The sequence below is a fragment of the Phlebotomus papatasi genome, chromosome 2 (assembly GCF_024763615.1).
Source record: "Phlebotomus papatasi isolate M1 chromosome 2, Ppap_2.1, whole genome shotgun sequence".
NCBI lineage: Eukaryota > Metazoa > Arthropoda > Insecta > Diptera > Psychodidae > Phlebotomus > Phlebotomus papatasi.
The window spans coordinates 94247408-94261361 of NC_077223.1; the positions used below are offsets into that span (position 1 = coordinate 94247408).

A 13954-nucleotide genomic window follows, 5' to 3' on the forward strand; every position below is an offset into this window, starting at 1 on the left:
ACTGGTGTTTATTCGTTTTTTTTTTTAACATTTATGTCATATTTCTGGCTAATTTTAGTTAAATTAAGTGATAATCTTTATTGTCAAAGGTACGTGAAGTTTTCAAATTAAATAATTACCTATTTCGTGAACAAAAAGGGTTTTTCTGAAGTGTCTGCAAATGCTTCAAAAGGAAACCTTGGAAATATGATTTTTTTTTTGGAGAGATTTTCTTATTGTAGTAGATGGGAAAGGAGAAAAGACCAGGAATAAGAACAAATCCTGTACTCAGGAGCAACTTAACAAGGTTTTGGAAGCCTTTCGTCGCGGTTTCACTTACACTGTTTGTCTCCAATTAGAAACTTTCCCTTGTCCCCATTTGGATTAATATGTTTAAAATAGAATCATTTTACGCTCGCGTATTTTTTTTCTATTTAAGAAGTTTTCAAATTATATCTAAATAATTTTCACTAAACAGTAACATTCTAGAAGAGTCAAGGAGAAAATTTATGTAATTCTCTTCAGAAAAAATATGAACTTAATGTGTTGACTCTTCTGTCAAAGTTAAAGCATCTGGAAATGGTTTTGAATGTAGACATTTACAAGCTCGAAAAATCTGTAAAAAAAAATGGAGTTTGTTCTTAATTTGCAGGATATTCGTTAATTGAATAATACTTAATATTGTCTTTGAATTGTGAACTTTTGGATAAATTAACCCAAATATTTATGAAAAAAGGCCAGCATTTTAGCCTAAAGGATCATTTTCACCAATACGAAACACCTGCTCACAAAGATGTTTTGTCAATGTCGAAATTCAAAGATTCGAATTAAAAATTCCTTGGTCATCCACCTTATTTGCTTGATTTGATGTCCAGGGGCTTCTATTTGTCCAAAAATGTGAAGACATTTGTGGGTTTATAGATTGAAAAACACACAATAAAACGGACAAAAAGTCTAAGTAATTTTTTCGAAACTTGAGAACTCTAAAATACTGACGAAATGTGATCTCTGGAAGAGTTAATAGTAGGGGAGACCGGGGCAGAATTAGCCAGTAAATGAAATTTTTCATTGAGCATAATTTTTATTAAAATGTTTGCATCATGCTAACAAATACTTCAATAAATAGGAAGGAAAGTGTAATTTTGGAATAAATAGTGGTTTCTTTAATATTCCTTCTAAGACAGGCTATAACATCCCACTGTTTAATACCATGCGTGGCTAAATCTACCCCGGTCTCCCCTACATACCTATGTTGCTCTTTATAATTTTAAACTTATAGATTTTCTCTATAATTCTTTAGTCAGTGAAAATCATACATAAGCTAGGAGAGTCTGGTGCAAAAAGTCACAAAACGGATATTTTTTTTTTCACAAGCTACCCGAGCACCCTAGAAATTTCAATTTGACGCAGTTTTATAGGAAATTTATAGCTCTACAAATTTGTAAGTAATTTTCCTATATTTTGTAAGCCGTTTTCTTAAAAGTAATTTTGTGATCATTCTCAGAATGCTGGGGCAAATAGTACCAGATATTTTTTTTATTTTCTAAACTCCTTGTTCGAGTTCTAAGAAACACGACATTAAAGAAGATCTATGAAGGCTGTCTATGGAAAAAATTTTAAGCCGCTTTTTTATCTTGAAAGACATTGAATTTTGAAATTTTCGATTTGTGACTTTTTGCCCCAGTCTCCCTTATCTTTCTCAATTATGAGCTTTAGAAGCATAAAAATCATTAAGAGCTTCTTCTAAATTTACGTGTCAATTTTAGGAATGAGACCAATATTTTTTTTAGAATTGAGGTTTCTAGAAAAATTTATTAAATTCACTGAACAAATTTAATTTTTCTTCTTTTTAACCCTCTAACGGGTAAGACCTCCTCCAGGCGGTGTTTACAAAAATCACATTAACAGCGACAATAAAGGTTTTATTTATTTAAAAGTGCTATAGGGTCCTCGGTAATATGTAGTCTTATAAACATCTCTTGAAAGTTCGAAATCATTTTGACTCTTCGTTTAGTTGCTATTCCCAGTTTTGTGTGACAGGTCAGAGAAAAAGCAACAAAAAATATTTGTGCAAAAAAACTCATTTCCAATTTCCATAAAAATACCGATTTAAAGTTTTCTGACTAAAATAAATTTATTTTATACTCAAAGATATGTCATTCTACTTTGTATATTTTATTTAAAAAATTTGAAAAAACTAAAAATGTGAATTTTAGAAGCAAAAAGAGTTTCAAAAAATTTTTATATTTTCTCACCTAGCGCCTAAACTAAAAAAAAGATAATGAAGAATGGATAGTTTTTTCGACTTTATTGGATCATAATTAACCTATAAAACATTGTTTTAGAAATTTTTCGCATATTAAAGAAGACACCGTTAGAGGGTTAAATTTATATTCTCATTAACCAATTATTCTTTCGATGTAAAATTAAAATGAGTACAAATTATAAAAAAAAGCTTCAGATGATTAATTTATAAACTGATTTGCACGTGAATCCAGGACATCAATGCATGCACCTCTTCAGTTTAATACAATATTAGATCAACTTAATTGTTTTCTCCCCATTTCTATGTAACTTGTAACTCAAATCGCACACCTCGCACACAATCCTCCACCAAAGTGATTTGTTCTCAACAAATCTTTGATAATGTCAGTAAATCTGTTATCTAACACCCAAACGCGTAGGGGTCGTCATTCTTGTAAGTTATGTCTTGTCGTTTCGTACCACAAAACACATATTGACCACGCGCTTAGTAAGGACACAATAATAATGATGACTATGGTCCGACATGCTGTACGTTGGGTGAGTGTTTGAAAACCTTTGCAGTCATGCTTTTTCCTGCTCCCTCTGACCTTTTCATGGCCATTGAGTGAAAACAAACACAAAGTTTCTCGTTCAAATCTGAGGGAAATTCTTCTAGGGGGAACATAGTGGTGGAGCAAGAGACTTTCCAAAGAGCTCCCTGTGCAGGCAGTTTATGGTCCATTTGGCTCTCTTTGTGAGTGTCTTTATTGCAGTGATCTTCTTCATTCTATATGTATATACAGTACATATGCATTCCAAACTTTCTATTGAAACCACACACAAGCATTAATATAAAATTACATACTTGTATATATGTATAAAAGCTTCTGAAGAACGGAAGAATTATTCAGTGCAGTCGATACATCAGAAAAATGCTTGAGGGAGATTTATGGATGACGATGGTGTTTTTTTTTCCTTTAGGGTCGGCAAACTCTTTTATAGCATATTTGTTGGGAGTGTGAGAATATTAAAATTCTCATAATCATTCCTTCCAATCTTCTTTATGTTAAACATTTTGCAATATTTGTTTTCCTCCTCTGCTTTTTGCTACTGAAAAACTTGTAAAATATGCAAGAGGGGTTATAGATGGAAGAAGAACCGCCCTTATCATCAGTTAAAGTGCCAAAAATCTCCAAGGGGAATTTAAACGGTACACTTCTTTGATTACTGAATTTTTGGAAAATGCCTCTGGTTTTTGCCGAAGTACTTTGAGGTTGTTTGTCCATTGTTTCTTTTTTTATTTCCCAAATATCCATATTTGGATTACATTACACGCCGCAGGAAATTTATGTTCGGAAAAGTTAAGGAAAATACCACGTGCTTGATGCAATGTAGATTTATGAATAAGCTTTTAAATTGTGTTATTTCCATTTTGTGATACAAAAATTCTTGATTAATAGGAAACAAGTCTTTGTTTGAAAAGATTTTTGAAAAACTAAAATCATTTATGTGCTTTTGTCTTGTTAAACACTATAATTTCAGAATTGTGACAGCATTTCAGTAACTTGCAAGAAATTCCTTACAATGCAAGAAGATGGTATTTGACTTTCTGTATAACTACTCAAGATTAATATAACAACATGATTCTTTCAAATTCCATTTAAACAAGGGATGCTATATAACACCCCAACTGATTTCCGACGAGGAATTTTAATCAGGAAGACCCCTTTGAAAGTCAGGGTTTGGGATAGCATAGAAATGTCAGTTTCTAAGCTATCTAATATGAAACTGTACATTTAATGTATGTAGATGAACGAAAAATCATTAGATTTCAAAGAGTTTCATGCTCAAATTTCTTTACAATTTGAAAGACATTTTGGTCCTAAATTCGAATTTCTGATGCCATCAGTATCCAATATGTTACAACATGGGAAATCAGTTACAAAAATAAATTAGTTACAATATTGGAAAGACTTTTTCACAATTTTTACATTGTTTTCAGCAGTATAGAATTGATACAAGGGATAGAAAAGGTGTATGAGTCGAGTATTCCAAATCTGAAACATCATAGTTTTCCCTAACAAAAGTATCAAAATCGAAAAATTGACCAAATATTTTTGGGAGATAAAATGTTGAACCTTTGGTGGGACTGACAGGGAATTATGTAAAATGAGTTGCTTATACCTAGCGATACTAACAATATTACTACCTATCAATTTGTTTTTAGGTATTGATCGAAGACCGGCCAAAAACGGTCAAAAAGCACGAGAGCGTGATACAACACAATAGTGCCCTAGCCCTAGATACACTTACGACTTAAGAGACAGTTTAACGTAATTATAATCAAAATAATGATAAGTTTGCATTTTCATCAGTTTCTGACTAAGCAGTCTCTCGGCTTAACCCTTTAAGGACGACAAGGTTTAAAATCGGGGGTCAGAAAAAATCACTTTTTCTAACATTTTAGAGTAAAACATAGCTTTAGAAGGCCGTAGGAAAAATTTCATTTTTGGGTCACCGGTGACCCAATAGTCCTTAAAGGGTTAAGGGCAGAATCACATTGACAGTAAAATACTCACCGTTATTTCGTTAATTCACGCATTTTCATTGTAATTCTTACGCAAATTCTCAATTACTGTATTACCTTATCTCATACTCGGTGGCATTAGGTGAAAATAATATAAGAAATTGAAGAAATAAAACGAAAATCCGATAAACGGTGAGCAAAAAAAAACTGTAAGAGAAATTAATCGTACAGTTTTTTTTGTTCACCGTTTATCGCATTTTCGTTTTATTTCTTCAATTTTATTATATTATTTTCTCCTAGTGCCACCGAGTATGAGATAAGTTAATACGGTAATGGAAAATTTGCGTAAAAATTGCAATGAAAATGCCTAAATTAACGAAATACGGTGAGGCTACGGCAAGCATTTTATTGCCAATGTGATTCTGCTCTAAAGGCGTCTACACATTGGGAGCAATTTTCGTCAAAAATTGAGTTTTTGACAGAAATTTGACATTTCCCCCTACAACGCTGCAGGGAATTTCCTTCAAAAAAGCAATTTTTGACAGAAATTGCTCCCAATGTGTAGAGGCCATAAACCGGGGAATGACTAGTTAGTTAAGACTGATGCGAATTTAGTCAAATAATTATTTTGATTATAATTATATTAAGCCGTCTTTCGGCTTAAGTTATAATTAGTTGAGGACCCAACGCTCCTTGGCATTGCACTTCTATATGATCCAAACCAATATCAAAATCAAAAATGAGAAGTGCTACTACCCCTGCTGAATTCTTCAGACCTAGGTCCTTTTAATCACCAATTGTTCCGGTTGATTTTCATAGCGTGCCTGAGCAGCACTTTGGCAATTCTGAAGAAGTAAAAATTGGATTATATGAATAGTTTTGATTCAAAGACATTCCTTTTTATTGTCGGGATGTCCATCTATCACCAAAGAGATAGCAAAAATATGTAGCTAGCAAGGATTGATCCTTAAAATAAACTATTTTTTTTTGTATTTCTCTAAAAATTTTCCATCTTTCATTTATAAAGAACTGAAGAGTTATAATGTCATGCTTTAAAACCTTCCTTTCTAAACAAGTACAACATTATTTTTGGAATAATTTGAGATATCTGAAATATGTTTGAAAACATAAAAGGAATGCATTGCAAAGCTCAGAAATCATACTTTATTGCAATTTTAACATCTGAAATTTCTTGAATTTTGGCCCCATTCCATTAATCTTTTGAAAAGCACCAGAATTATGCTCAAGGGTGAGTAATTCATGAAATATTTCCAATGGTAAGGGGTTAAAATTTCAGCATGAATTCTCGTGCCTGGAGACACATGTAGCTTTTGTGAGGAATGTGGGAATTAAGGTGGAGCTCAATGGTTACGCTCAATGTTTGTTCACCTTATTTGTATGCTCAACTGACAACCCAGCAAAGAGATGATCAATATATAGATGAAGACCAGAGAGATGGGTTTGAATATTTGTTCATAGCTGTTATGTGTTCCGAACCAAAACCGCCTCTTTGTCACACCAAAATACTCATTTACCATCTTCCACTTACACCTGATAAGAGGGAACTGTTCTTGTCTTATCATACCTCTGTGGTACCAGAGTCTGAACACATTATTTGACATACCTATGGATAGTAAACAAACAATTAAATCACCCACAGGGTATTCAATTTTGAATGCCTTTCCACAATATCCTCAATCTCACTTGCATATTAGAAATTTTCTGTCTATAGTAACATCACAGTTATGGTTTATGCTACTCATGAAATGTTCATGTCCGATATTGAGGCGATTGCTTACAGCAATAAAATGAACCATTTGGGAAAATGTAATATTTTAATGAAGACAAATAACAAGAGTCCTTTATTAACGTAATAATTTACCGTAGCTTTTTAGAATTTATTTTTTTCTAAAAATAGTATTTATTTGACAGATGTTTTGATGAAAGTTCGTCTAAATAAATTAAAAGTCGCACTGTAGGGGAAGGCATCCAGGCTTCGCACACACTTTCCTTCCCGTATTCATTTAATAAATGAGACCTAATTTATTCAGGAAATGTGTGACTTGAGACTAGGTATTGAAATATATTGTCTTGTATTGCCATAGGTCAGATACACAAAAGGAATATGGAAAAATATAAAATGTTTTATAAAAAGCCTTCCCCTAATAATAAAAAAAAACGTTACCTAAGCCGGAATTTTTGAGTTTTTGATATTTCATCATGAGATTCTACAACATTAACGGATAACTTTCTTCACCTATTCCAATCGGGAATTTCAAGATTTCAAGATTTTCTACACTTAGTTGTGAGTTTTAAAAATTAATAACTGTTCGTATTAAATATTTATGAAATGCTGTAATGATCACTAAACCGTGATAAACTTGGATACACTGACTGAGAGAAATCCGAAAAAGTTAAAATAACATTCAACAACAATAACAACAATAATCCGAAATCGGTGTAAATATTACACTTTTTAAGTGTATTAGGGGTTAAAGTTACCCTTTTCTATGTTAATTTTACCCTTATAAGAGGTGTAAAATTAACATTGGAAAATGTTGATATATTTTTACACCTAAAAAGTGTTAAAATTTATGAGAAAAAAGTTAATCGCACCCCCGTTTTTTTTCTCAGTGTAAAAATATGTTTCGAAGATTGTCTCACGGGTTTTATACCTCAATACTCACAACTTGGAATATATACTGATTTGATTAAATTGCAAGCTGAAATGTAGTTACTAATATTATCTTCCTTTCTAACCCCTATCTTACAGAAAGATTTTTCAATAAGGTCAAATTTGGGAAGAAACTGTTTAACTTGAGAGGTCCTTGAAATCATGTTATGAATACAACAAATTTAACGTTTTAAGATCTTGAAGTTGGTTCTAGAATTGAAATACTCACAATTTCAAAATTTTAAAACATTTCACAGATTTGGCATCACGTTCTGAATTCTTTGATATCAGAATACGAAAGTCTTTGAATTTTCTTAGTATACGTTGATATTAGTTTCACGGCGTTATCACACTTGCACATTAAAATTTTAATGTGATTCACATTAATTGTCGCTTGTGAGCGTCCAAATATGTTATTTGTGTCTTTGAGGTCTTTGAGTCACTTAATATTTAAAGTTTTTCTATTTATTGATAAAGAAGTGGACTTGGCCTGCAAAAATAAGTTTAAATTTACCTAAAGCATAAATATTTTTCACATTAAAAAATTAAAGAGAAAATCGCATTAATTTTTCGCAGTAATGCTATAAATCAATTTATATCAAATTTTGCGGGCCAAGTCTACCTTTTTATCAACAAATAGATCAAATTTTGAATATAAAATGATTCAAACACACAAATTACACATTTGGACTCTCACCAGCGTCAATTAATGTGAATCATATTAAAATTTTAATGTGCAAGTGTGATAACACAGTCAGAATTGAGTTCATTGTTTCAGTTGGACCGATAATAAGGTGTTTATACATTCTGAGAAATTTATAAAAGTCATTTGGCCTACACAAAAACATTTTGTAAATAGTTCGTAAATGTTTATGAATTCCTACAAAGTTCGTTAAATTTTGTAATTTTTCCCAAACATTGTTCATAACATAGTCACTTGATAAAAACATTTAAGCCGAAAGACGGCTTAGTGCTTTAATGGACAACTGACTGGATTGTAGTGTAATCATTATTTTGATTATATTTACATTAAGCCGTCTCTCGGCTTAAGTCGTAGGTCTGTCCAGAGCATAAGGATCTATCTAAGCATCTATCTAAAGATTAAAGATCTCATGCACTCAATGTCAGTTAAATATTGAAACTGTACGCCAGGGCGGTTATACAAATGTTTTAAGATTAAAAATAGTAAGTCAAAAACGTTTTAAAGTGTAGATAAATATAAAATATTATATTTCTAATTTGATAAATTCTATCATTAGCAAGGCATGGTGTAAAATATAAACACTAAGCGTTGTAACAACGCAATAAACTTAATGTTAGAATATCTTGATATACTAAATGTTTGTCGATTGCGAAAGCATGGATATGGAATGGACACTTACCCTTGCTGTGGAGTATCTTTATCATTTGGCGGGTATCCCGTTGGATGTTTGGGATCCTTATCCTCCGGCACGTATGTCCAGCTGCCGGGGGGATTACGATCATCTGTGCTGGGATAGGAAGAAACAGGAGGTGGCTGCTGGACGGCTGGGTAACTGCCGGACGACGGCGGGCGACTGTGTCCGCCGCTTGGACGATCGTAGCCACCCGACGCCGGCCGGTAGTACTCTGGGGGTGGATCGTATGGATGTGGAAGTTGCTGATATGAGGGCGGTGGTGGCGGCGGCGGCGGTGACTGATAATTGTGATAACTGTTTTGATGGTGGTGATAGGGTTGTGACGGTTGTGTCGAAGGGCGATTAGCAAAGTAGTAGCCACGTCCAGAGCTATCAAAGCCGGATTCACCCCTATAAATTGATGCAGTGCAAAACACACGTGCAATAGTTGAAAATGGTGGAAAATTTTGTGTATTATTTGTCTATGTACATTAATCACATTTAATCACAATTTGCATGAGTGACAATGAATTGTTCAAGCACAACCTTCCAAATTAACCCAAAAGATAAATTAAGAAATTCGATGAAAGAGTCTTTGGGAGGAGTAAAATCCAATTTCCAGAGGATTTTAGCATAAAAGTTTGGTGGATGAATTCAATTTTTTTCTGGGATCATTGCTCACGAAAAAAAGGAATATATTGCAAAGTATCAAAAATTGCTCTTAAGACTCTCTTCATCTCTTCATTTTGCCAATGTGAAAGTTTGTGCTTGAAAGTGTGGAAAATTGAAGGCAAAAAGTTTGAGAAACCACTCTAAAGGAAGAAGGTTCATAAAATAGAAGTAAAATAAGGAGCTTCAAAATGGTGTACACACTTAGTCATTTTATTAATATTTGTAGAGGCTTCCAGTGAAAGTACACACACATATATACAAAGTCAAGGATTACAGGAAGAGTACAAAGGATAGTAAGAGGAATTGTACCTATTAGCAGAGAATGATTTCACTTGGGAATTTAAATGTTTATTACAGGATGGAAGGGGAAATCTGAAGAAAAGTTGTTAAAGTAAATTTGATCAGTGAGTGACATATTGTGAAAAAGCCCAGAATATCTCAAAGGAATTTCAACATTCAATTCTTTTAAGGGATAGGGGAAGGCTTTGATCGTTCGCACATACGCTACCTTCAAATACTTCATATTTCTCCCATATTCCTTTATGAATCTTATCTATGGCTATATATTTTAATATCTAGTCTTAAATCACACCTTCTCTGAAAAAATTTAGAGTCTAGCTCTTTTTTCTTGTCATAAAATGATAAAGATTTTTGAGGCGAGGCCATAAGTAAAGACAGGCTACAAGTAATGCCGCTTCCTTAATGCTTCTGAAAGCACAATTATTGTTGTGCTGAGATCTAATGAATCGTCTTATGAAACGAGCTAATATTCTAGCAGACTTTTTGAAAATTTCTAATTCTCAAAATTACCCAACCACTAAAATGAATCTGTTTCCTTAGTGTACTATAAATCTGATTTGGAAAGAAACCCTTTTTTTCATCGACCCTTGACCAACTTGTATTTCATCGATTTTATGGTTTTAATTATTTTTGAATTTACTCAAAATTATTTTTGGTTGAGTTTTATCCTTTGTAAATTCTGAGCCTAAACTTGTAAAAGCTCAGGATCAGCCGAACTAAAAGCATTCAAAGGAGATTGTAATCCAATAATCTAAAAAAAAAGAATAACGGCAAAGAGCAAATATTATTGTAAATCTGTAGTTTTGAATTAATTCAATTTTTGAAAAAAAAACTGCTATGAATTTCTCAAAAGGCTTTTTAGTTTTTGATAGACTTTCTGATTCTCGAATTTCGGAAATATTTCGAAAAACATAATGGTTACTTCCCGTGGTACATTAGATCTACGTTTTAAAAAATATCACGACTATTCCTTTAACACTAAACCTACCAAGACCCGGTCAAATTTACTGGTTTAAAATTAACACATAACTAAACAGACAAATTTGTTGAGTATCCTACCCCTATCGCGGTTTGTCATTTGACCGAAAAACAACCAAAAACGGTTGATAGGTTTAGTGTTAAACAAATTAGCCTGCACTCACGTAATATTATATGGAAAGAGTCTTTGGAAAATCGATACAAATCCTATTTTTCACAATTTTATTTTCAAAACTTATTTCTTTTTTTTTCATATTTTAATACATCTTAACCTTGCTGCAAATCGTCCCACAAATATTCTAAATTTTAAAATCTAATAGTTTTCGATATGTAGTTTTCAATCTAAGAATCACTATCATAAGTAATAAAGCTATCCATAACTTTGTGTAGGTTGTGTGAAATACCATAGAGGTCTATCAATGTGATGTATTTTACAGTCGCTGTGGGGGGCGGAAAAAACTAGACAATTTATAGATTCCACCCATCAATTTCACACTCTCTTGACTCCCTTATTCTCTTAATCCCCATTATGAGAAATGACGAGAATGAGTCCTGCTAGAGGAACTTCAATGGAAATACCCTTCAAAATGTTTCAAGTGAATTTCATTAGAATAAATTTATTACACTCACAAGGGAAGTCAATTAAAAAAGCTACAATAGGAGATTAATGTTTAGAGAACTTTCTCCCCTGGTCGCATGGAAAAATTAATAAATCAAAATTGAAATTGAGGGAAAACTTTTTTCTCTCTTTCTCTCTGCCCACAATGTGTACTCGGGTAATTTTTACCGCCCCCATCCAAAAATGAAATATAGAGAGAAGAAAAAGCAATTTCTTGTCTCAATTTTCTAACACTAATTTTATTTATTTTCATTTGTACCAGGAAAAAGAAGCAGATGCGCAAAAAATACCATATGAATGAATGTTTCTAGTAAAGCAATGCTTTCTACTTATAATATCCATAGTAGTTGTACCTGTAGGTCTCATCGTAGGGACGATAATTGCGGTAGTCAAAGTATCCACTTCCTCTATTGGGGCTACGATCGTAATTGTCGTAGTATTGGTTCCTGTCATAGAACCGATCTGAAAAAGAAATATTTAAAAATTAGAATAATATTCAAGTGATGCGGCCAAAAGTTAGTCAATTTAATCCTTTAACGATAAGACACTTTTTACGAACCGAAAATTAACAATAAAAATTTAATCGATAAACAAAATCAATAAAACGTCTTATGCAGAAAATAGACACAGGCTGATCCTAGAGAATACTCAGCTCGAAAAATTTGGCGTTAAAGGATCAGCCCAAACTATCATACACTGGGGATTTAAGATCAAGGATTAGCGTTTTCAGCGTAAATTTCTATTAAATCTCCACAATTTGATTGCTGAAGGACTTCTTATGTGCATTATCAATGGATTTTTCGTACAGGAAAGAGCACTATGACCTTCCCATTACCCCAATTTTAATGCATTTTAGGATTTTGCAACATTGTGTACCATTACTCTCCATGTGTTTTCACCCAATTGACATTTCGAAAAGCACCTAAAAACACCCAAAGTGAAGCTTTTTATTTTCAACACTGGCGCTGATGTCGCCTAATCCTCGTAATTTCACTAGACCTCACGAATTTAGAAGATCAGCCTGATCCTCCAAATTTTAGACTGATCCCTGAGTGTATCGACACCAATCCTCATTTTTCGGGATGATCCCTAAGCCGATCCTTGTGTCTATTTTGGGCTTTACATCTGACTTTAGAAAATCCAACTGATTTTGATTCGATGCACTTTTTACCTCTACGAGCGATAGGAACAAAAATAGCCCAAAAATTTAGGGGAAACTGGGGCACAACCAAACACGGGGTAGCATCAAACACTAATTTTTATTTCTAAACTACAGTAGGCTTTCGCTAATTCGGTTCTTTGAGGATCGGGCTACTTTTTTAACTCGGGCAGCAGTTAAATTTGAAAAAAGTTTGTTGACATTTTTCAAGTTAGATTATGATTATTAAATGAAGCAAATATCTTTAAATTAGCCATGGTTTGTCTTAGTTTTGATGTGATTTTGCATTATTAAGGAATTTTCATGATATTTACAATGTATTTGAGTACGAAAACTCAATATGTGCATTCAGATGAATAAAAAACCGTTTCATTTCAAAAAATATGTTTCCCGAATTTCTCTCTAATTCGGCTGATATTTTGGACCCAAATGCCCGAATTTGAGAGAGTCTACTGTACTTGGACTATCTCGACCATTTCTTCAGTAGACAAGCATCCCTATAATGTCTATAAAATTCTATAAGTCGTGTCCTCTGAAGTCGAATATCTGATTAAAAAATCGCAGTGTTTGGTGCTACCCCGTGTTTGGTGGTGCCCCGGTTTCCCCTAAGTAATTTTTCTTACAATACCAATAAATAATAAATTTCAGTCTACTGAAAAATATTATGTATGAGTATTGCAGTTTCTTTTTCCAAAACGGGTTTGCTTAAAAAATGGAAGTATAAAAAATAATTAAAATCATTTTTCAAAATCATCATTTTTAAGCTTAAATATTTACTATAAGTATAGCAAATTAGCTAGAGACTTGCAAAAAATATCCTAGATTTCTTCAACCTTCTACTTTGCAATTAGGTACAAACATAAGGAAAAATAGCTTCAGGTAATCATGAAAAATTATTTTCTTTATGGGACACGGGTGTTCCAATCGTCCTTAAAGGGTTAAGGAGTAATGTCTAGGAGAACGTCTAAAATTATCGTTTTTTTGTGACTTTTGGTAATCAATCGATCAATATGAAATGTTCAAGGGTTTTATGTCTTGAGGAACACAAAAATATATTTTTTTATTTTATAATATTTAGAGATTCCTACAAGACGATTGGGGGAGACTGGGGAAAATTTGTCAAAACGAAAATTTCAATATTCACTATTTTCTAAAATAAAAGAGACAGAGGCTTGAAATTTTTATTATAGATAGCCTTCATAAACCTTCTTAAAATTACAAAGTTTCAAGGGATTCGAGGTAGGATTATGTAAAATAAAAATAAAGAAATTTTGAGCCCTATTTTTGGAATATTTGGCTTACAGAAAATATCAATACTGATTAGCTCAATTTAAGCACATTTCTCGTTAAGATAGAGAAAAATTATCTTCGACAAAGTTGTAGAGGAATAAATTTCCTATAAAAATATGTCTATTTGATATTTTTA

At 32.7% G+C, this 13954-nt stretch overlaps 1 protein-coding gene across 2 annotated transcripts in view; it reads right to left on the reverse strand.

Annotated features, from left to right (window-relative positions):
- LOC129802500 (uncharacterized) overlaps nt 1–13954 on the reverse strand; it is a 38038-nt gene that overhangs the window by 9260 nt on the left and 14824 nt on the right. For both annotated transcript variants that reach the window (XM_055848396.1, XM_055848395.1), the window contains 2 exons: nt 11723–11831; nt 8807–9211 (listed from right to left, as the gene is read on the reverse strand). In XM_055848396.1, coding sequence (XP_055704371.1) covers nt 8807–9211; nt 11723–11831 — 514 coding nt within the window. The remainder of the gene's footprint in view (nt 1–8806; nt 9212–11722; nt 11832–13954) is intronic.